Source organism: Lactuca serriola, chromosome 5 (assembly GCF_051521515.1).
Source record: "Lactuca serriola cultivar US96UC23 chromosome 5, Lser_US96UC23_V15, whole genome shotgun sequence".
Classification (NCBI taxonomy): domain Eukaryota; kingdom Viridiplantae; phylum Streptophyta; class Magnoliopsida; order Asterales; family Asteraceae; genus Lactuca; species Lactuca serriola.
This window is the reverse complement of record NC_136412.1, coordinates 218,498,650-218,519,822: the sequence shown is the minus strand read 5'-3', so window position 1 is coordinate 218,519,822 and position 21,173 is coordinate 218,498,650. Positions and strand designations below refer to the sequence as shown.

Sequence of the window (21,173 nt, the reverse complement as noted above, 5' to 3'; positions counted from 1 at the left end):
AATTGAAGCAGAGATGAAAGATATGTGCTAACGATTTTGAATTTGTATTGCCTTCCAGAAACCAACTGTAGCCTCATAGACCATTCCATCATATCTCAATAGGTCTTAACATTTCCCCAAATTCAACTACAAAAAGTCATGGATGCACTTCTTGAATCAATCTTCTAAACTGAATTTCATTTGTTAGTTGGATGGAGTGACCAAAATACAAGATTTGTGACAGTTCATTATTATATATTAGTGTTAACCTTTGGCAAATTATGAAACTGATATTATATTTTTGTTCATAACATTTTCTTTTAGTAATAATTTCTTTGATAGGAAGATATGTATATCTGTTTGAGTGTAGCCTGAAAAATCATATTTTTATTCTTATAATGAAAAAAATACTTTAGAAATTGACCAAATTACAATGTTCGAATTTGATGTTTATAGTTATGGCAATGCACATTAATTGTAATGTTTAGCGAATTTCTTTGTGGAATTTAACATTGTTGCTACATATAATAAGTTATTGTTGATTTTGGTTTTACAGGGCCAATACGAAAAGATCCATATGTGCCTCCATGAGGGTTGGTATACCGAAAAAACTAAATTCATAAAACTACTATACAACATGTTTTAATTAAAGATTTGCATCGTGTTTTGATGAAACATAGATCACATGAATCATTTATGTTAAAAAATATTGTATTAAAAAATCAAATTGCTCTAATATATATAATAAGTTTGGTTTAAAAACTCTAAAAATAAATCTAACATTTTTTATTAAAATTTCACCTAAGACAATGTCAGCTATTAATGTGATATGTATTTAATTTATGTTCCCCGCGTTTAACGCGGGTCATAATCTAGTTGTATTGCAAAAGTAGATTATTATTATTTTCTTTAGTTATTTATATATTTGACACACAAGTTATTTACAATCATAAAACAATTGCTTTTGTTGTAGGAGCTTATAGTTGTTGTACGGAATTCCATATAGTAGATCAATAAATCAAACAATAAAACGTCCGAAATATAACAATTTTTTATCAGATTACCTCCTATATGGGCATTGAACGAGTTTACGTTAGCCATTCATATGGTACATTTTAACATTTAAAAAAATAGACGAAAAAAATGTTTATGGTAAATACAAAAATTACTCATTCTGCTTAATTTATATTTGGACCATAGTTTGACATGTTTAATTAAACCAACCTTTCTAGTTTTCATACGAAAAATTGATTAGTTGAAATTATCATAGGATATTAGGATATTAGTTATTCATAGCATAGAAAAATAGTACAAGAACTTTTATTATAAAAAATCATGATTATGAGTCATTTATGAACTTATGTAATAATTTATTTATAGAAAAGAACTAAAAACAAAATCAAACATAAACACACATGTTTACTCGGAACATGTCACATTTGGTAGGTCAAATGAATGGGGAAAATGACATTTGGTTATTTTATTATTTATAGTAGTATTATTATTGAAAATTATAAATAAATAAGCCTCTAATTAAGCACCATACCTAATCAAGCAAAGGTATTATTTGAGAGGGCTTTAAATGGCTAGTCTGTTGAACCTGCAAATGGCAATTTAATATAATTAGCATTTTAAACTTGATAGGATAATTACTCCAAGATTCTGTCCCTCCATTTCAATTACCATATTACCCTTCAAGACTTTTTATTAATTAAAGAAAACGTCTTTTCACCATAAAAGCGTTTTCTAATTAACATGTTTATTACTATGAGTTGCATATGATTAATGGATGGGTCCATTAGTATTATCAAAGCAAATGGACGGCTAGGATTGCTTAATAATTGGGTTTCTTTATTCTTCTTCTAATCCGGAATTTTAACAGATTAAGTGTATCTTCAAAATCTTATACTATATATTTTTACCCGATATCTCTCTATATATAAAATATAAAAAAACTAATATTTCTATTCAAATTAAAATTAAGCTTTCTTAGATAAAAACCGAATATGACTTGTTATGTTTTTAAGTTTTAACGTGTGTGTTGAGTGTCTGCCTTTTAACTAACTTGACGTTGAAGAGTTAATAATGTTTATTAAAAGATTCTGTTTTTACAACAAACTTATATCACCCAAAAGTTATAATAAAGCTTCCATATATATATCCATGAGAGGTAAAGATTCTAAGAAAGGGGAAAAAGAAAGTCTCCATTGTTTCTCAATAGAAACAAAGATGGAAATGTGTACATATACTAGATTATATGTATACATTGATATTACCCAAAATAATATTTTATTAAAAAGGGGCTTTTTTATTTCTGCAAAAAGAAGTAGATAAAAAAAAAAAAGCAAAAGACAAATCCAGAGAGAGAGAGAGAGAGAGAGAGAGTTTTTGATTCTGTGTATTGTTGCGTTGAAAGCCATTCAATCTGTTCTGGCCAAATTTCCCCCATCATTGTCAATATGTATTAAGCTCCAGTCCAAGTCACTATCTTGTTTTCTCTCTCTCCAAGATCCTGTTTCTCTCTCTATTATCTTTGAAATCATTCTTTTTTCTTTCTGGGGTGGTTTTGTTCGTCAACAAGGTGGTCAAACAGATGAAAAAAATCCAAACTTTCTGAATCTTGTGTGTTTCTTGAATCTTGTTTGATCTCTTTTTCATCATCTGGATTTGTGTTTCAAATAATTATAAAGAAAAAAACAACAAGAAGATGACTGTAGAGGAAATTAGAGGGTCTAACGAAATTGACAGATTTCCCATTGGGATGAGAGTTCTTGCTGTCGATGATGATCCAACTTGTTTGAAGTTATTAGATGGGCTTTTAAGGAAATGCCAATACCAAGGTTAGCTTCGTTTCAACTGTTGTTAAAAGATTATATTCTTTAAAGTGTTGACTCAATCATTTTAACTTTTTCAGGGTTTCAATCTTTATTTTTTATCCCTTTTCATGAAAAATTGAGTTAGGTTTCTGTTTAAAAAACATTTGATTTTGGATTTTGCAGTTACAACCACAAGTCAAGCCATAACAGCATTGAAGATGTTAAGAGAAAATCGAAACCGATTTGACCTTGTGATCAGTGATGTTCATATGCCGGACATGGATGGTTTCAAGCTTCTTGAACTCGTTGGTCTTGAAATGGACTTACCCGTTATCAGTAATTCACAAATTCCCACTTCAATTTCTTCAATTTCTCCAATTCCGAAGTCAAAATCGATGTGGGTTTTCTAATTTTTCTTTGAAATTGTCAACAGTGTTATCGGGAAACAGCGACCCGAAGCTTGTAATGAAGGGGATAACACATGGGGCTTGTGATTACCTTGTGAAACCGGTTCGTTTGGAGGAATTACGCAATATATGGCAACATGTGATTCGTAGAAAAGTGGAGTCAAAATCTCAATCGAAATCTGACAACCAAGATCGGCAGAATCATGGAGGTGAAGGTGGACAGGAAGCCGGAAGTGGAGATCTGAATGGGAAACTTAATCGGAAAAGAAAAGATGAAGATGACGATGGTGAAGATAATGGGAATGAAGATGACGATCCATCTTCGCAGAAGAAGCCACGTGTTGTTTGGTCTATTGATCTTCATAGAAAGTTCGTTGCTGCTGTTAATCAACTTGGAATCGAGAGTGAGCTTTTCTGTCTTTTTGTTCTTGTGTTCGTATCTAAACTTGTTTCATCGACACTCTTTGATGATTCCTTTTTTCTATTTTTATAACCAGAAGCTGTTCCTAAAAGGATCCTTGATTTGATGAATGTCGAAGGTCTTACTAGGGAAAATGTAGCAAGCCATCTCCAGGTTTGTTATTTTTACCATATTTCCTATTATAATGTTAGGGTTTTTTTGGTAATTTCAATTCCATTGTGGATTGATGTTTTTGAAGAAGTCTTGTGGGCCAGTTTAGGGTTGTTGGCACTGCACAATCTTTATGTACATGATTTACATCTTACACGATTATCGGTGTGGGCCATGGTCGTGATTCTGTGTGGGTCAGTTCAAGGGTTGTGGGTATCTGATTACAATTTACATCTCATATGATGTTGGACAGTATGGGCGAGCGCAGGGGTTGTTTTTGTTTGAAGAATAAAATATATTTTTACCTTATATACATGCGTTTGATTTGTAGAAATATCGGCTTTACTTGAAACGGATAAGTCAACAAGCTAACATGGTGGTGGCATTTGGGGGAAGCAAAGACGCGTCATCTTACATGCGAATGAGCTCACTGGAAGGACTCGGTGATTTCCGGACACTATCAGCTTCCGGAAGATTACCGGGACCCACATTATCATCGTATTCACCTTCCGGAATGCTCGGAAGACTCAATAGTGCAACTGGAATGACACTCCATAGCCTCACTTCACCTTCTATAATCCAACCAACCCACACCCAAAACTTAACCCATTCCATCAATTCCCTCAACAAATTTCAACCCGTTGTGTTACCAACACCACAAACTCAAACACACCAAAACACAAATCTTTTTCAATCCCCATTTGATCTTACTCATCATAAACCAAATAATAACACCCAAATCCCGGATTTCACTCCAATTGATGAATCTAGAATCTTTACTGGTTCTTTAAAGATGGGTTCCATGAGTTCAGAATCTTTCAACCTTGTTTCAAGTAGTTCCACCTTTCTTGATGTCCCAATCCCACCACCAATTGGGGATACTTTCCATGACCAATTGCCGCCTAATGGCGGCCTGAAATATGGTTACACCGCTGGATTTGGTTCGAGTAATATTACCACCACGGCCTCGGTGCCGCTTGAAGTTCAAAGCCAAAGGCAGGGGCAGTATGGGAAACAGAATTATGGGCAGTATTCGAGTAATGGTTTTAGCACGTTATCCGCCTCGGCACCACCACTAAGTGGTGGTTGTTTGGGCGGCAATGGTGCACTGACGACAGCTCCGGCTATGCAACATAACAGAGGGAGTGAGAGGTCAAGTACTGAACTGAAAATGGGACCCGGTCAAGAGTATTTATTGGAGCATTCGAAGATACTGAATGGTTTTGTTGCAAATAATGGTTATGACTCTTTGGATGATCTTATGAATGGAATGATGAAAAGGGTATATGGTCTTTTTTTTTTTTTTTTTTATTGTTCTAACTTTTTGAAAATAATGGTTACCCCTCATTTCTTTTATGACTTAAATTTTGATTGAGTTTGGCCCCTCAAAGATTCAAAATTCTGATTCTGGTCCTTCAAACTCTGTTTTTTTTATGCAGGAGCAGGACCCGACAATCATAATGGATGGAGAATATGGATTTGATCCTTATTCTTTCGGTTCATGTATATGATGATGATGATGATGGATAAAGTAATTAGCTCTCGACTCCTAGAGATCGATAAAACAAGGCTGCATCAAAAATTTAGGTTTTTTTTTTTTTATTAAATGAGAAGTTTGTATCAATATGTCATTTAATTTCCAGGACTATTTATGTCTTAGCTTCTTCATTATTATCTTTATCAACATATATCCATGTTTTCGTTTCATCATTCATGGGTACAACTGCAAACATGTTTTTTTTTTTTTTTTTAAAGTATTTCTTGAATCCGTTTATGGATGATGTACGTGTTTTTATGCATTACATACAAGTTATTGTAGAATTAAACTTGTTGATACCCTCTTAAAGTGGTTTTTCTTCAAGAAAACTTTTAAGCTTGTCAAGACCCTACTTATTGAGCAATTTATTGCATTATGAAGAAAAAAAAAGCTCTATAAAATCAATATTTAGTGTTACATAAATAAGTACTACTATTACTACTACTACTACACATGAGTCAACTATTTAAAGTCAATCAATCAAGCTGAACAAGTTGAGCTCTTCTTTCTGCAGCTTTCTTCCTTATGAAAATCCCCCACCGTAATGCAGCCTTGAGTTTAAGCCACCCAACAACCGCCTTCCCTGAACCACGCCCATGACCCACCGGACCCACCTGTGGTTCATGAGGGACATGGTTTTGATAACCGTATGAACCGTTGTCATAAACACCAAAAGTTGACCCGGTTACACCAACCCCAAAGCTTCTAAGTAGCTTTTGCATATCATCGGTTTCCAACATCTCTGAGCTTCTTAACCGGACTTCCTCCGAGAAAGAGTCACCGAACCCGTGTCCATCGTCTGGGCTCTGGCTCGACCAACCATCTGAACCGGTGAAGGTAGATGGTGCACCGGGCACATAGTCATAGTGGGTGGGTGGTGATGATTGGTGGGTGGTGGTGGTGGTTGATGAAACACCACCACCACCACCTAGTGTTTGTGTTTGATCGGAACTTATAAATGGATATTCAATCAAGTTGTGAGTAGGTGGTGAAGGGTAAGTTAATGCGCTTAAAACTTTCCCATCGTATTCTACCACTCTATTCCAATTCTCATATGCTCGTTTCACAAGTGAATCTACTGAAATCTGTTTTTCAAAAAAAAAAAAAATGAATCATCAATTTCTTTTGTAGAAAAGAAATAAGGAGAAAAGTGTTGTGTAGACCTTTTGGTTGTGGTTAAGTGATTCCAATGGAACAAATTGAGCATCTGAAATGAGACCTCTTAGCTCATAAATATGGTTGAAGATAGCACCAGTGGTGTGACCTAAATCTGCATAGTATACATACAACTTCCCTCCTAAAACACAAGTCTTTGCATGCTCAACTGTGTTTTCCCACATTCTATTTGACATTCCACTCCCTAGAATCTGTGCTCATTAACATATTAGAAACAAAGGGTGTGCAAAAGGTAACAAAAAAAAAAAGAATCTTACATTTCTCAGTCGTTGTGGATCCCTAACAAGAACACGGAGAAAATCCTCTACAGTTATGACTTCAGAATTCATTAACTTTTTATGCAACGCTCCATCTTTTGCTATTCTATCCAATCTCCAAACTTCATCGTGTAAAGCAGGCGGATAATGTTTCTTGTACACTGCAAAAGTAACAGTCACAGTCACAGTCACAGTAACAGTAACAGATGTTATGCAAGAAACTGTAAGTTGTAAGTTTCATACGTTCTCCTCTATGATCTTTAACAGCAAAAGCCTCGGTTTTAGCTTCACGAATTCTAATTCCAACACAACATCCAGAAGCCACCTTCAAACCAAGCCTAAACTTTCTACTTCGAATCCAACTTGAATTATCTGTAAAAGTAAGATCACCCAAAGTTCCAACTCCTTCATTCAATGTGACTTGTGTCTCCCCTGTTAAAAGTGGTCTTTTTCCTTCACGTGCTTTGACTTCATGACTTTCAAAATGCTCAGTGCTCCAGTTTTCATTGTTTTCTTCATTGAAGTCGCCTTCAAGCACTACTACATTCAGTTTTGATGATGATTCTTCTCCAGTTTGCATCACATTGCCTGTGGTTGCATCTAACAACACAACATGTATAGTTGCTCCTTGCTCCCCTTCAACTTTGCCACCTGTAAATAGATGAGGTGGCATCCTTGTTCTAAATTCAAGTTGTAAAACTTTTCCTTCTTGACCTTGTATTCTTGGTGGTGAAGATCTGGTGGAACATTATACTTTTTAAAAAATTACCCAATTATAGCAGTTCAAAATTCTAAAGGATATAATATCTTTACCTTCCATCAATTTGACCATGTCCAAATCTAGTCAAAGCACGCTCTACTTCTTCACTTACCTGTTTTCCCAATACATTATTGTAAGCGAGAATTGATGACTAGATTAATCTATTCAGAGTCATAAATTAGAGTATAGTTTGAGGTAAAAAAGCGAATACACCATTGTAAATACTGAATCTGAAAATTTCGAGGTTTGAATCTTTATAATGAAGAAAAAAGGACTTACAATTCTACGGAAAAGAGGCTCTAAAGAGGAGGAAAGTCTTTGCAAGCTATCCACCTTCAAAGCTTCCACAATTACACTGTGGGAGAAAAATAAAAATCATAGCGTGTTAAGATCGCAAATAGAAACACAAGGTGCTAAGATGGGTTCTTTGAGACATTTATACAAACAGATGGAGATGATTATGCACAGACAAACAATAATCATTTACAAATTACAAAACTAATATTTATAACAAGAAAATAAATAGAAGCAGTTAAACAAACCTCGCTAAACCCGGTACTTTGGGTTTCTTCGATTGAGGCATACCATCATCATCTTCTTCGTCGTAAACTCTCTTCTCAACTCTCCTACCTCCTCCTCTTGACTCATCCATATTTCTGAAAAACAACACTAAGTCCCGCAACTTTAATGAACCATAAATGAACAGTTGCAAGAATCTTCAATACCCAACTGGAATAAAGTCGAAAATCAATTCAAGTTTGAAGCAGAAAACACTATGATCTGAAATTATCGATAACGATGAAAAAGACAGAAGAAGAATCTTACGCTGGGTGTGTTGTCTTTCGGCCAATAGATCTGTGAAGATTAATTTAATGATTTGTGCGTGTGTATGAGAGAGAAAACAGCTGGGTTGAGTCGGTGGATTAATTACATGAATACTGAATTCATGAATCTTGAAACCGAGCTTGTTCTTTCCGGTCCGGAACTGGTAAATTAGAAGTCAACTTTGATTTAGCAGTTGACAGAACTACCCTTCGTGATTGGATTTTACGTATTTACCCTTTTTGGTTTCTGCATGCATGTTAGAAATTGGAACAATGGCTTGGATGTTTATTAGATATGACAAAATTTATTTTGCTTTTGATTTGATAAAATTTTGAAAATCAGATTTCAAGATGTATATGTATATAAAGATTTGTAAAAAAATTAGACAAAATTGTAAGAATGGTTCATGTGGTATGTCAAAAATAGCAGGTTTAGTTCAAAATGGCTTGCAAAGATGGTCCAAAAGTTTTGATTTTGTTACGAGTTTTGTCCAAAAAATTTGAAACTTTTTAAAATGACGGATTTGCCCCTTATTATTTTATTTATTTTTTTCTTTTATTACAATAATTATAAAACAATTAAAAATAAAACAAAAAACAAAATACATCTCTCTCTCTCTCTCTCTCTCTCTCTCTCTCTCTCTCTCTCTCTCTCTCTCTCTCTCTCTCTCTCTCTCTCTCTCTCTCTCTCTCTCTCTCTCTCTCTCTCTCCAGGAACAGTCAAGAACACATTCAGAAGAACATTCCTGCTACCACAACAACAACCATCAGCCACCACCGATACCACCGTACGCCACCACCACTACCGTCGCCTACCACCGTCTCCCCACCTACATTTGATGGTGTTATTCACCAAACACATAAAAACACACCAGACCTGGAAAATATTGAAACCATCGCCAAGCACCTGATTTTTACACCGAAAAAAACAATGCCACTACCACCACCTGCTGGTAGCCATTGTTTTTGTCTAACCACCGCTTTCTCTATCTCTCCCCTCCGTATCACCATTTACCAACACCACCTCCACTTCCGTTAACCGTCATATCACTTGTCAGATAAAGGCCACATTTGACAACTCTCTTAAGACGAAAAAGCACCGATTCATGTTTAAATCCAGAAAAAATAACATAGCCCATAATTCCTTTCAATTGAGTTATCAAAACCAATTCAAACCCGAAAATTAAATAAACAAATCAATCAATTTGTGAACCAAAAATCAAACATATAATACAACTTGGATCTAAATCGGTGACCACCATAACAAAGAGAGGGTACTGTGGGAGAAGAAAAGTGAAGACGACAATAGTGGTCTTCAAAAGGCTCGATGATTTCATCTATCTATCGCCTCTCTTCACTCTGTCGTTCAACCACCACTAAACCTATCCCACCCTTTCCTCCCCAAAGATCCGACGACAACCCAAAGAAATAAATACCACTAACCACGCCCCAGCCCACCCATCCCCATTCTCTTCCCCCTTTTGCTTCTACCTTGACTGGAAGCCAACACAACTAGAATCACCGGTGGAATCATTAACACTAAATCGAGAAAGAAGGTAGAGAAAAAGAATAGATCTAACCCAGGCAGATCGGCGTTTCCAGGCTGATTCGACTCCGATCTAGTAACTATTGCCTACATCATTTTTGTTTCGTTTTGGTGGGTGGTGGTGTTTGTGTATAAAGACATAGACGATTATAGGATAAGGAAAAGACTGGAATAAGGTGTGATGTTGGTAGGGATAAAGAAAAACGGAGCACCGGTTCATGATGGGGTTTGTTGCCGGAGAACTGGGCAGAAGGGGGAGTTGATGGGGAAGGGCGGTGATTATCGCGTCCACAATTCGATGATGACAATAAGCAGCTGATAGTGGTCGGGAGATGTAATCCAAATCGATGGCGCTAGGGTTTCTAGGAGGCGGTGTCGTCGTTAGAGTCGATGGTTAGTATATGATGCAGTGATGGTCGATAGTGACTATGAAGGGGGTTGTGAAGGTGGAGGTCGGAATAAGGGAAGGAGACTGGTGGTGGTGTACGGTGGGTATTTTATAAGAGAGAGAGATTATTTTATTTTTAATTGTTGTAATAAAAGAAAAATGTAAAATAAAATAATAAGGGGCAAATTCGTCATTATAAAAAAGTTCATAGGAAATTGCAAAACTATTGGACCATCTTTGCGAGCCAAATCCATTTTGGACCAAAGTTGCTACTTTTGACATACCACAGGGACCATTCTTGCAATTTTGTCAAAAAATATACTTAAGGGTAAATATAAGTTGATCCAAGCATCCTTCATTTTGATAAAATCTTTATGTGATTGTCGAATTTAAGATAGGAAAATTCATGAAATAACAAAAAAACATGGGGTGTATTTGAAAAATATGACCAAGGAAACTGAAGTTTCACAAAATGACCAAACTTTCTTCCGTTAACCGACACACCCAAAATTAGGAAGGCCAAGAAGGAAAGAAAACCCTAAGTCAAAGGGTCAACTCGTCGAGTCCTGTGCGGAACTCGGCGAGTCCGAGCGGGATCCGGGTTCAGGAGTAAGTGACCGACTCGGCGAGTCGGCTAAGGGGACTTGGCGAGTCTGGTCTGAACGAGGAAAACCCTAATCCCGAGAGTTGTATCCTATATAAAGGGTGTTATGTCCCTCCCTTAGCCTCCATATCATCCTAGAGAACCTGTAAACCCTAGATTTCGTGTGAGCTTCCATCTTTTGAGAGAAATAGCTTTGGAGGAAGGAAACTTTGGAAAGGAACTTGAAGATCAATAAGGTTGCTTCAAAGGGGAGGTGTAGATTCGAGATATACTTAAGTTTGTGTTCATCTTGGAGGTAATAAGCTGCTATCTTCCCTCCTTTGCATCTAGATCTATTTTTGTTATGAGATTTGGGGGTTTTATGGTTGTTTGAGACCCAATTCAAGTTTGGGGCTTAGATATGTTGTTGCTACTTCAGATCTAGTGTTGGGATGGTCCAATATGTCGTAAAGCATCAGAAGATGAGTAGTTGGTGAAGCCCTTTTTGTCACACCCCCAAACCAGAATGGCGGAAACATTCGGGGGTGGGTGACTTCATGTAGTACCATAACAATTAAATATTGTAAAGAAAGTAACACAACCAACATATATATAATAAAAACGTATATTGTTGCGTTATACATATTTCCAAAAGAATATTACAATATGATGACGTAAAGGTTTAATAATAAACGTCCTTAGCGTTCCTTCTTCAAAAGCTGGTGGTTACCTGTATTACTGATTCCCTAAGAAATACAAGTGGTTTCGAAAAAGTGTCAACAATTAAGTTGGTGAGTTCATAAGTGTTTTGTATTGAAAAGTATGTCCTTTTGGTATCAAATCAATGAACGAGGTTTTCAGAAAATCCAATATTTTCTATAAATAGTTTGAAAAGTTCTCAAAGCTGGAGTGCGTTAGTATTTTTCGTACTTGACTGATAAAAATAAACTTTGTGCTCAAAATAATGTAGAAAACTGAATACATATATGAATCTCGTAAATAAAAGTTGTTTTTATACTTTCATGTGAGTCTTATAACCATACTATTGACACTGACTGCCTGCAACAACATTCTTCAGGTGTTGTAGTGTTATGACATTTGTCACCCCAGACCTGCCGGTCTCACTGTAGCTAACAGTTTAGGTGCGGGGTTGTTAATCCTGTATAGATCTATACACAAGTATCATGCTCTCCCTCCAAGAGATTATGGTATATAATACAGGACTTGAAATGCATACATAAGAGTACGTTGAAGTTTGAATATCTCACATCACTTAGTATAAATAGATTTACGATAAGAAAGACTTTACTTCGTTTTGTTTGAAAGTATTTCGTTTTTCAAGATGTATACGTAAGAATGTATGAATAACTTGCTAACTATACCCATTATAGTTTTTCAGAAAGTATGTCCCATTTGGTGAAAATAACTTGATGATATACTAGCCCTTTATACGTAAAGTAAGTTGTTGGTATCGATAATCAATAAGATAGATGTTACATTTATGTTTATAAACGATACTTTTACTTGTATTGTACTTGTATTTCCCCCCTAAAACATGAAAAGACTTGAAAGGTAGGGGTATGAACTCACTTGTTTGGTTTGAAGAGAGTGGGGCTAGGGTCAAGCAGAACTTCAACCGCGGAAAGCTGCGTCTTCGAGCTCTTCGGGGATCTCGGTAGCGTAGAACCTTCGTTGGGGGCTCGGGTGCGGAAACCGAGGGCGTCGGGACGGCCTCTGGTGCTTGAAAGTGTGTGAGAGTAAGTGAGTGTTTGAGAAATGTGTGCTAAAATCCGGAGCTTATGCCTTCTATTTATAGGGCTGAAAATGCGAGTACGCTGGGTGTACCACCAGAGTATGCTGGGCGTACTTCGGTTACGTTGGGCGTAACTTTGCGTCATGGCTTACGACTCGAGTCTAGCTAGGCGTAGAGCTGCAGCCGATGGGACTCGATCCTGCACCTGAGTACGCTGGGAGTACTCCTACATTACGCTGGGCGTAATCCCGACTTCCGTCTTCTAAATTCCGTAACTTTTGCGTACGGGCTCCGTTTTTCGCGTTCTTTATATCCACGCGTAGGTGAGATTATGATCTACAACTTTCATTTAGACTCCGTCGGCTAGTTTTGACTTTATTTTTAATGATATGTTTTTAATAGGCCGGGACTGCTAAAGTCCGTTAAAAATTCATAGTTTCTTTATTCGACGTCGGTTTTTGTTTGTCTTTTTTATCATTTTACTCCTATTGTGGAGACCTTCAACTTTCGTTTAGGTTGCGATAGCTAAATAACGCTCGATCTTCAATTCGAGTTTTTAGCCCTCTACTACTGTTACGAAACTTAGAAAATTCGTAACTTCTTCATGCGAGGTCCAATTTGGGCGATCTTTTTATGTATGTTTACAATTTAACGAACTCTACAACTTTTGTTTAGATACTTAAGGCTAAAATGTATTTTATTGTAATTTCACTTTTTACGTTTAAATAATGTTTTAACGGTGCGTCGTAAATATTCGAGTGGTTATAATTTCTTCGATATAACTCGGTTTTGAATGTTCTTTATGTTTTTGGAAACCTTGGCACGATATCTAACATTTGATGCATCCCAATTTAGATATTTGAACACTTTATTTTTGAGGTTAATTTCGTTGATTCCATATAGTTTTCGTTGTATTTGACTTTTGAGTGTTACACTGCTTTTGGAAAATATAGGGTTGTCACACTTTTGTCCCTAAACCTAGCCCTAGAGTGTTTTGAGCCTAGATCTCTTTAGTTATACGTAAAGTTTGCAAATTTACGTGAGGATTGAGCTTTGGAAGTATGGATCTATGATTTGGAGCCCCTGCATGGCTCGAAAAGCCACTGTATGGATTAAGAACTGGAGTGACTCGGCGAGTCACATGGGTGGACTCGGCGAGTTGGTTGAAGTTGGGCAGGAACTCGGCGAGTTGGAAGAACAACTCGGCGAGTCTGTTGAAGATTGCCTTGGACTCGACGAGTCTGTTGAAGATTGCCTTGGACTCGACGAGTATGTTCTTGGACTCGGCGAGTCAAGTCGCGAAACCCCAAACCCTTCGAGTCAAGACTCGGATCAATGAGTTGAGCGAGAACTCGGTGAGTTGGATAGGTCAGGACTCGAAAATCGGTGGACTCGGCGAGTGATGGACTGACTCGGCGAGTTGAGTCGCGAATGGAAGGACTATGAGCATATGAACTCGGCGAGTCAGTAGGCAGACTCGGCGAGTAGGGTTGAACTGGAAGGTTGACTTTGACCAGGACTTTAGCGTTGACCAGAGTTGACTTAGTTGACTTTCGGGGGATAGTTAGACTAAGTGTTGCATTGATATTGGTAGCTCGGGGAGCTAGTGGAGCAGGAGTTCAGAGAGTTGTCGGGCAGCAACTAGAGGGGTTATCAGCAAGTTCAGCAAGTAAATGTGAGTTTCCCTTTGTGTGAATGGGTCTAAGGCCACAATGCCGGCCCATGTAGTTATGAGTAGAAGACCCGGGGGTTAGCCCTAGGCACAATATGCTAGTATGATATTCAGGACGAGGTACAATGATAGCGGGTGGGTGCCTAAGGAATGGTTTATATGATAGTTTATACTTGTTGTCTGTGTGATACATGTATGTGCCTGGTAGGGAGGTGAGTGTGTGTGAGGTCCCATACCTCACCAATAGCAGAGTGTGGATGGTGTTCCACATCTCATTAGCAGCAGATCAGGGGCGAGGCCCAAGTTAGGGAAGGAGTGAGTGTGGGCTAGGCCCGTAACTCACTATCAGTAGGAGTGTGGACGGGGTTCCATGACTCATCAGTAGCAAGACAAGGGCGAGGCCCAGGATAGGCGAGGCCTTAGGACAGGATCCGTTAGCATATGTTTAGCTTATGTGTTGTGATATGTTTATGTGCTATTATATGTTAGCGGGCGAGGCCCAGTGACAGGCGAGGCCTAAGTGAAACAGATCTGTATCCGAGCGGGGCTCGAAGCCAGGCGGGGCCGTTGTAGCGGGCGAGGCCCAGGATAGTGGGCGTGGCCTAGTATGTGCAGTATGTGGTTATGCATGGTATGTGGTATGGTGGGAAACTCACTAAGCTTCGTGCTTACGGTTTTCAGTTTTGGTTTCAGGTACTTCCGGTAGCGGAGGGAAGAGCTCGGGGTGATCGCATGGCACACACCATAGACTAGACAACTTGGGAATGTTTTACTCTGATAATGAACATGTGTTTGGAAATTAATACTCTGATTATGTTTTGGATTGATGATTTTGCTTTAAGTAATGTTTTATTAAAAGAAATTTTTAGTCTTGAATTTTTGGGACGTTACAAGTTGGTATCAGAGCCTTGGTTTGAGGGATTCGGACGTACTCTCGGGTGTGTCTGAACTCAAACTAAGGAATTGGTAGGGATGTTTTCAAAATGAAAAGTCAGTTTTGTAAAAAGAGTTTGAGAAAGAAAACAGTTTTAGAAAAGCAAAAGAACTCAGAAAGAAAAAATTTTGAAAGGAGAAAAAGGGTGTGGTGCATGCAATCAGCCGAGCTCAAGTAAGTACCCCAAAATACCCATACAAGTTTATGTTATGATTATCAGTTAGTAGAACAGCATGCTAGATTAGGACTAAGGATCTAGGGAGGATGCCTTATGTGCCTATTATATGTGCTTTGAGCTGCATGATAGTGTTGATTAGACAGTAGTAGGATAGCCTGTTTAGATTATGCCTGAGTTTATGAGTTTGTGTTGCATGCTAGTACAAATTCTTGCTATGTGGATATGATTGCTTGAGTATGTTATGGTTAGATTTTCCCTTGTCTGAATGTTGCTTGCTTTGTGCATTGTGGGATTCTGAGTGATGGGTGTTAGCTATTAGGTGAATACGTCACGTCACATGTGATCAGGGTTGAATAATCTCAGAGTAATGGATTTGGCCCTATTGCGCAACTCTTGGCTGAGTCCAACCGTTGTAGGGACGAGTCTTTTACTCGAAGGATTATTTGAGCCTCGTCACATGTGATGGTATTCAGGTGATGGCTAATTGGCATCACAAGAAGGCCTTCAGCAGCTAAGGACTGGTTTGAGTTGAGTCGGAGGTTCCTTAGCGTAAGCCTAGGATGAGATAGTGCTGGGAGCAGTAGTAGTGGAAGAGGGACCTGGTGGAGTCAAAGCAATTCCTGAGGAAAGTACGGATAGATGTGGAAGGTAGTATGGGCCCGTACTACTGAAAGCAGAGGATCCGTACTCGATTCGGGAAAGACCGAGACAAGACCGGGAACCTGGTAGTGCGTGTGTTTGGTCTCCCAGCAGTGACAAGTATTCTGATAGTGGATGTATTATATTTTCAGCATGGTGACGTTGCGAGAGAGACCAGTGGGCGGATCAGGCGCCGGAGAGGGATCAGGCTCAGGTTCAGGAGCCGAGCAACTCGAGGAGCGAATGAGGGAGTTGATATCAGCGGAGGTTACGCGCAGTATTCTAGACCAGACTCCTATGATCTTTGGCACGGTCAAGGAGGGTATATTGGAGATCTTGGATGAGAGGCTGGGAGCCTTCCATACCGAGATGATGGCTTTGATGGGAGCACGTACCTTGACATTTCGAGAGTTCAGGGCTTGCGGGGAACCAGATTATCATGGGGATAGGGACCCCATCGCTAGCAGCAGATGGTTGGCTGATGTTGCCAACACATTCCGTACGAGTCGGTGTCCTGAGGGGGACAAGGTCAGACTCGCTTCCTGTCTTCTGAAGGACAGAGCAAGGGATTGGTGGGAGGAGATCGGTCATGCTTTGGGGGATGATGCTGCGTTGGACGCGATGACATGGTTCGATTTCTCAGCCAGGTTCAGGGCGGAGTTTTTGCCAATTATTGAGGTGCAGCAGTTGGCACAGGAGTTTCAGGATTTGACACAGACCAATGAGACTGTGGCGGAGATCACCGCCATGTTCAGGGAGAGGGCTCTCCTTGTACCGCAATATGTCGCGGATGAGGAGATGAAGAAGGCCCGATACCATGAGATGTTGCGGGATGACATTAGGCAGTTTGTGAGCAGGTCTAGCTGTAAAACGTTGGAGGATATGATCGCGCGAGCTAGAGAGAGATTGATTTGGAGCAGATCCGGAAGAGGAAGCCGGATGAGGTTCAGGCAGCCACAGGCTCGTGCAAAAGGCCCAGGGGATCAGATTCGAGATCAAGGGATTATCAGGACCGCAGTCGGTGTAGGAAGTGTGGCAGGGCGCATGGGGGCGCGTGCAGGAGTGGTAGCGGTGGTGAGTCTGGCTGCTTCAAGTGCGGTCAGACTGGTCATTTTAGCAGGGATTGTACTGTTACCACCACTCAGCGATCCGACCTGATATGTTTTCACTGCAATCAGCGGGGCCACAAGAAGGCCCAGTGCCCCAGTTTGCTTCCGACAGGACGGGTGATGACACCTGTCCCTGCAACTTTGAGGATCACGGACGGCCGTCAGGGCCGAGCAGAGGCGTCTGCGGTAGGAGGTAGGGCTTTTCAGATGATTACCTTGGAGACACGAGCAGCATCGGACGTTGCAGGTATGCGACTTCCTTTTTCAGTTCTTTTATTTGTGCATGATTATATTGTTATGGTTCTGCATCACTATCGGTATGAGTATTCTATTTTTGTGCGGATTGATTGTGATCGAGTTATATGTCATCTGCATACCTTAGATATTTGAATGGTAGTTGAGGGATGGGCTCTATTGGAGAGGGTTACTTAGGATGTAGTAACTGTAGCATGCCTGGGAGGGACTTGGTATGTCTCGCTAGTTCGGAGCCGTATAGTTTTAGAAATGGGCTGGTTAGATCCCTAGCTATGGTAAGTTTGGGGTTCCTCAGCAGATTGATTATGGAATGGTAGCAAGGATTGGGATTTATTTTCGAGCATTGAGCAGCGAGGTGTAAGCAGGATCGAAGTGGGGGAGAATCCTTCGAGTGTACAAAGGGTAAGAGCATGCAGATCTAGAATGAGTACACGATCTCTGAGAAGGAAAAGAAGTAGTACAACCTTTGATGGATTGAGGAGTTCAGGTTTGGGAGTTTGAGAAACTCCCCATCAGTTAGTGCGTGTAATGGTGATGGTTAGTACATGGTTGGGAATTCAGGTTGGAGGATCGCCTGTAGGACTCGAGTGAGTCGGAAGGAGGATCTTGAGAACTGATAGCATGGGGTGCTTTCGTACTAGCGGTCAGTGGTAGAAAGTGTTGTAAGACTACGGGGCAGCCGTAGCATCCACTAGCATTCAGTGATGGTAGGTGATGTAAGACTGCGGGTAAGCCGTAGCATTCCATAGTAGCTTCGTTGGCGGAGATGGGGCGAGGCCCTTATCTCCTAGTGATCAAATAGGGATCAGGAATGGATAGTGGACGAGAATGGTAGGGAGTTTCCTGTATAGCCCTAGAAAGGTGAGACCTTGGGAGAGGTCGCTCCAGGATATAGTTGGGTGAGACCCGTGGGCGAGGCCCGTATGAGAGTAGCAGTATAGGTGAGACCTGAGAGCAGGGTTGCTTAGTAGTATGGTTGGGTGAGACCCATAGGCGAGGCTCGTGAGTTTTAGCAGCACAGGTGGGACCTGGTAGGGACCTTAGTGTCAAGATAGGGGATCGAGGATCCCAGGACTGTAGTGCTTGAATGGCAGAATAGATTGAGCAGTTATAGGTGGTAGTAGTTTCTTCGAAAGTCGCTAGGAACGACTAGGAGTTGTGTTGGGACTAGCGACTGGTGGGAGCTAGTAATCCAGATATTGATAGATTGGTAGGGACCAGGGTGGTCTCAGTTCATCCGGAAGGCTGATAAGGAATAACAGAACTTTTCAGTCAGTAGCAGTGCTGGTAAGCAGTCTATGGTGGAATTCAGTTAGTTGATCGTGGGGTGCTCGACACCAAATTATAGTAGAAAGAAATGCCCAATGGATACTGGCGATAATGACCCGTACTGGAGGTAGCGGGAGTAATGGATTTGGTGAAGGATAGGACCTTCACAGTGACAAAGGAAATAGTTGGTCATGGAGCATCGCCTTGGGAAGGCAAGAAAACGCACAAGGAAAGAGGGGGTGAACCCCTATGGGTTCAGTTGCAGTACTCGGAGAGTACCAGAAGGATTGTCAGTTGAGTAAGTTGTGTTTCCAAAATGTTCAGGGTCAGAGTTGACCCGAGATTATTATCCGCAAGGATTAATGGTCGTCGGGAGGACCGGGCGAAAGGCCAACGAAGGTAGGCAGCGGGTGTTGGATTAATAAGTAGAGTATTGGAAGCAGATCGCATGCGGTTGGCCATAGCAAACTTCGAGGCGAAGTTTACTTTAAGTGGGGGAGAGTTGTAACACCCAAAATCAGGAAGGCCAAGAAGGAAATAAAACCCTAAGTCAAAGGTTCAACTCGTCGAGTCTTGTGTGGAACTCGGCGAGTCCGAGCGGGATCCGGGTTCAGGAGTAAGTGACCGACTCGGCGAGTCGGCTAAGGGAACTCAGCGAGTCTGGTCTGAACGAGGAAAAACCTAATCCCGGGAGTTGTATCCTATATAAAGGGTGTTATGTCCCTCCCTCAGCCTCCATATCATCCTAGAGAACCTGTAAACTCTAGATTTCGTGTGAGCTTCCATCTTGTGAGAGAAATAGCTTTGGAGGTGATGAGATTAATACTTAATCTTGAAGATCGATTAGATCTTAAACAGGTGAATAAATATTTAAACAGTAAGAACGAATGTAAAATAAAGAATAACTCAACGATGAATCAAACAGGTTGAATGATTATAAAATAACCCTCAGAAGAGCTCGATAAAGAACATCAACTGTAGAGGGTTGGAGGTTTACAAGAACGATGAAAGAAACTGTAATTCTATCGTAATACTCTTAATCGTTAACCTAATATGCATGCAAGCATATACTTATATAGTAACCTAGCAAGCTCACGGTATGGACAGGCCCAAAACCGGAATACAAAATTAAATGGACTAACAGCCGAGCCCATTGACGCAATTTTCAAACGAATCTTCAACCCAACAATCTCCCCCTTTGCGTCAATTGGAGCGAGATCTTCACTTGTTGCTTGGGCCTGCAGCTGAAGCAGGTACCTTCTTCTTCACGGTGTTAAACAGACGCGTGATTAGAGCAAGTATTGTCTGTCTAAACCGGATGTACCACTGGATCATGTCGTTGAAGTACTTGACATCATCCGCTGCATTCTCTTTACACCTTCGAATGATCGATAACACATGCTCTAGACAAGCAGTGGTGTAAAGATGTTTGTCAGCTAAAGCGAAGAGACATTTCTGTCCTTCAGCTCTAGTGAACATAACCGAATTACGTCTCGGGTCGATCTTGCCCATCTTCATTTTATTGAGATCACTGGCCGATCCTACAGGAGCTATCTTCGGTTTCTTCTTGAAGACTGTGGCAACCTCCTGATCCATTAGGGCAACCTCCATGATGTAACAGACTAACATCCTTTTGACATGGTCTATAATGGGACCATATTCGGCTTCATCAGTCAAAAGGATATTATGCAAGACGATCCAATCATGAGGATTTAAATTCGGTAAGTCTGCCAAAGATATAAGGTGTTCAGTTCTCGCAGACCCTCGAATCACCTTGAACCGAACGTTTATGAACCTTCCTTCGGTGTAAGGCTTTAAGACCTGAACGTTCACTATCTTCTGGGCGCTCCAAGTTTGATACTGAGGACGAGCAGCCTTTAGATAGAATTCGATCAACTCCCTATCCACCTCAGGGTTCGGATGAGGGACTTCAAAAATATTAGAGAAGGCGTGGAAGATAAACGCCTTTCGAGTCAACGGCATGTCGAACTGTGAATCGACATAATTATAGCAGTCGAACGAAATCACCGGCTCGAGCCATAGGATGCTGGGAGTATCTATGGCCTCTTTAATCATGCGCTCCCGAGTCCAGGCAAGGAAGAGAGTTTTCCTGCTCTCGAGGAGATCGTGGGCTTCCTTTTGCATGCGTTCGGCTTCTTCAGCCTCTCGCGCCACACGATTGACATCATCATCCACATTGCGACTGTTTTTACGTTTCAACATGTCCGCAATGGTTTCATCATCTTCATCTTCATCTTCATCCTCAGCTATGTGTTTCCCTTTATCCTTCACACCCGAACCCGAAGCTTGACCAGTCTGAGGTGGTTCGGTTGTGTGAGTAGCTTTGGAGGAAGGAGATGGTTTTGATCCGGACTTTACGTCTCCCCCTTGTTTCGGATCGGACACGAAACTAGGTAAACCTTCGATTTTGCTGAGAAGGTCCATGGCAGGAGCAAGTTTTTCAGCAAGGGTTCGCCTTACCGAATGATTGAGTATTGGATCGTGTGCTTCTAGGATGTT

General features: G+C 40.3%; 2 protein-coding genes across 3 annotated transcripts; one reads left to right on the top strand and one right to left on the bottom strand.

Annotated features, from left to right (window-relative positions):
* The first annotated feature begins 2,339 nt into the window (after nucleotides 1–2,339).
* Nucleotides 2,340–5,503, top strand: LOC145053601 (two-component response regulator ORR24-like). Its single transcript, XM_079001671.1, has 6 exons — nucleotides 2,340–2,819; nucleotides 2,979–3,131; nucleotides 3,229–3,606; nucleotides 3,700–3,776; nucleotides 4,105–5,055; nucleotides 5,213–5,503. Exons 1-6 carry the CDS (start codon nucleotides 2,687–2,689, stop codon nucleotides 5,282–5,284), a joined length of 1,764 nt encoding a protein of 587 aa, XP_078857797.1. The 5' UTR covers nucleotides 2,340–2,686; the 3' UTR covers nucleotides 5,285–5,503.
* A 180-nt stretch (nucleotides 5,504–5,683) lies between these two features.
* Nucleotides 5,684–8,485, bottom strand: LOC145053602 (calmodulin-binding protein 60 E-like). 2 transcript variants are annotated; one of them, XM_079001672.1, is made up of 8 exons: nucleotides 8,329–8,485; nucleotides 8,046–8,232; nucleotides 7,783–7,858; nucleotides 7,557–7,615; nucleotides 6,987–7,480; nucleotides 6,744–6,904; nucleotides 6,474–6,677; nucleotides 5,684–6,395 (listed from the first exon to the last, which is right to left on the bottom strand). In XM_079001672.1, exons 2-8 carry the CDS (start codon nucleotides 8,153–8,155, stop codon nucleotides 5,787–5,789), a joined length of 1,713 nt encoding a protein of 570 aa, XP_078857798.1. In that variant the 5' UTR covers nucleotides 8,156–8,232; nucleotides 8,329–8,485; the 3' UTR covers nucleotides 5,684–5,786. The 2 variants fall into 2 exon arrangements, with proteins under 2 accessions (XP_078857798.1, XP_078857799.1); XM_079001673.1 differs by having other exon boundaries at nucleotides 8,046–8,159; nucleotides 8,329–8,483.
* Nucleotides 8,486–21,173: the final 12,688 nt, after the last annotated feature.

Bases quoted from the DNA above. Each gene is read 5' to 3' on its own strand.
- LOC145053601 (XM_079001671.1), top strand. From the start codon at position 2,687: ATGACTGTAGAGGAAATTAGAGGGTCTAACGAAATTGACAGATTTCCC. The intron at 2,820-2,978 runs GTTAGCTTCGTT...TGGATTTTGCAG, and splicing joins AAGGAAATGCCAATACCAAG to TTACAACCACAAGTCAAGCC. The intron at 3,132-3,228 runs GTAATTCACAAA...AATTGTCAACAG, and splicing joins AATGGACTTACCCGTTATCA to TGTTATCGGGAAACAGCGAC.
- LOC145053602 (XM_079001672.1), bottom strand. From the start codon at position 8,155: ATGGATGAGTCAAGAGGAGGAGGTAGGAGAGTTGAGAAGAGAGTTTAC. The intron at 7,481-7,556 runs GTAAAGATATTA...ATGTTCCACCAG, and splicing joins CATGGTCAAATTGATGGAAG to ATCTTCACCACCAAGAATAC. The intron at 6,905-6,986 runs GTATGAAACTTA...TTACTTTTGCAG, and splicing joins TAAAGATCATAGAGGAGAAC to TGTACAAGAAACATTATCCG.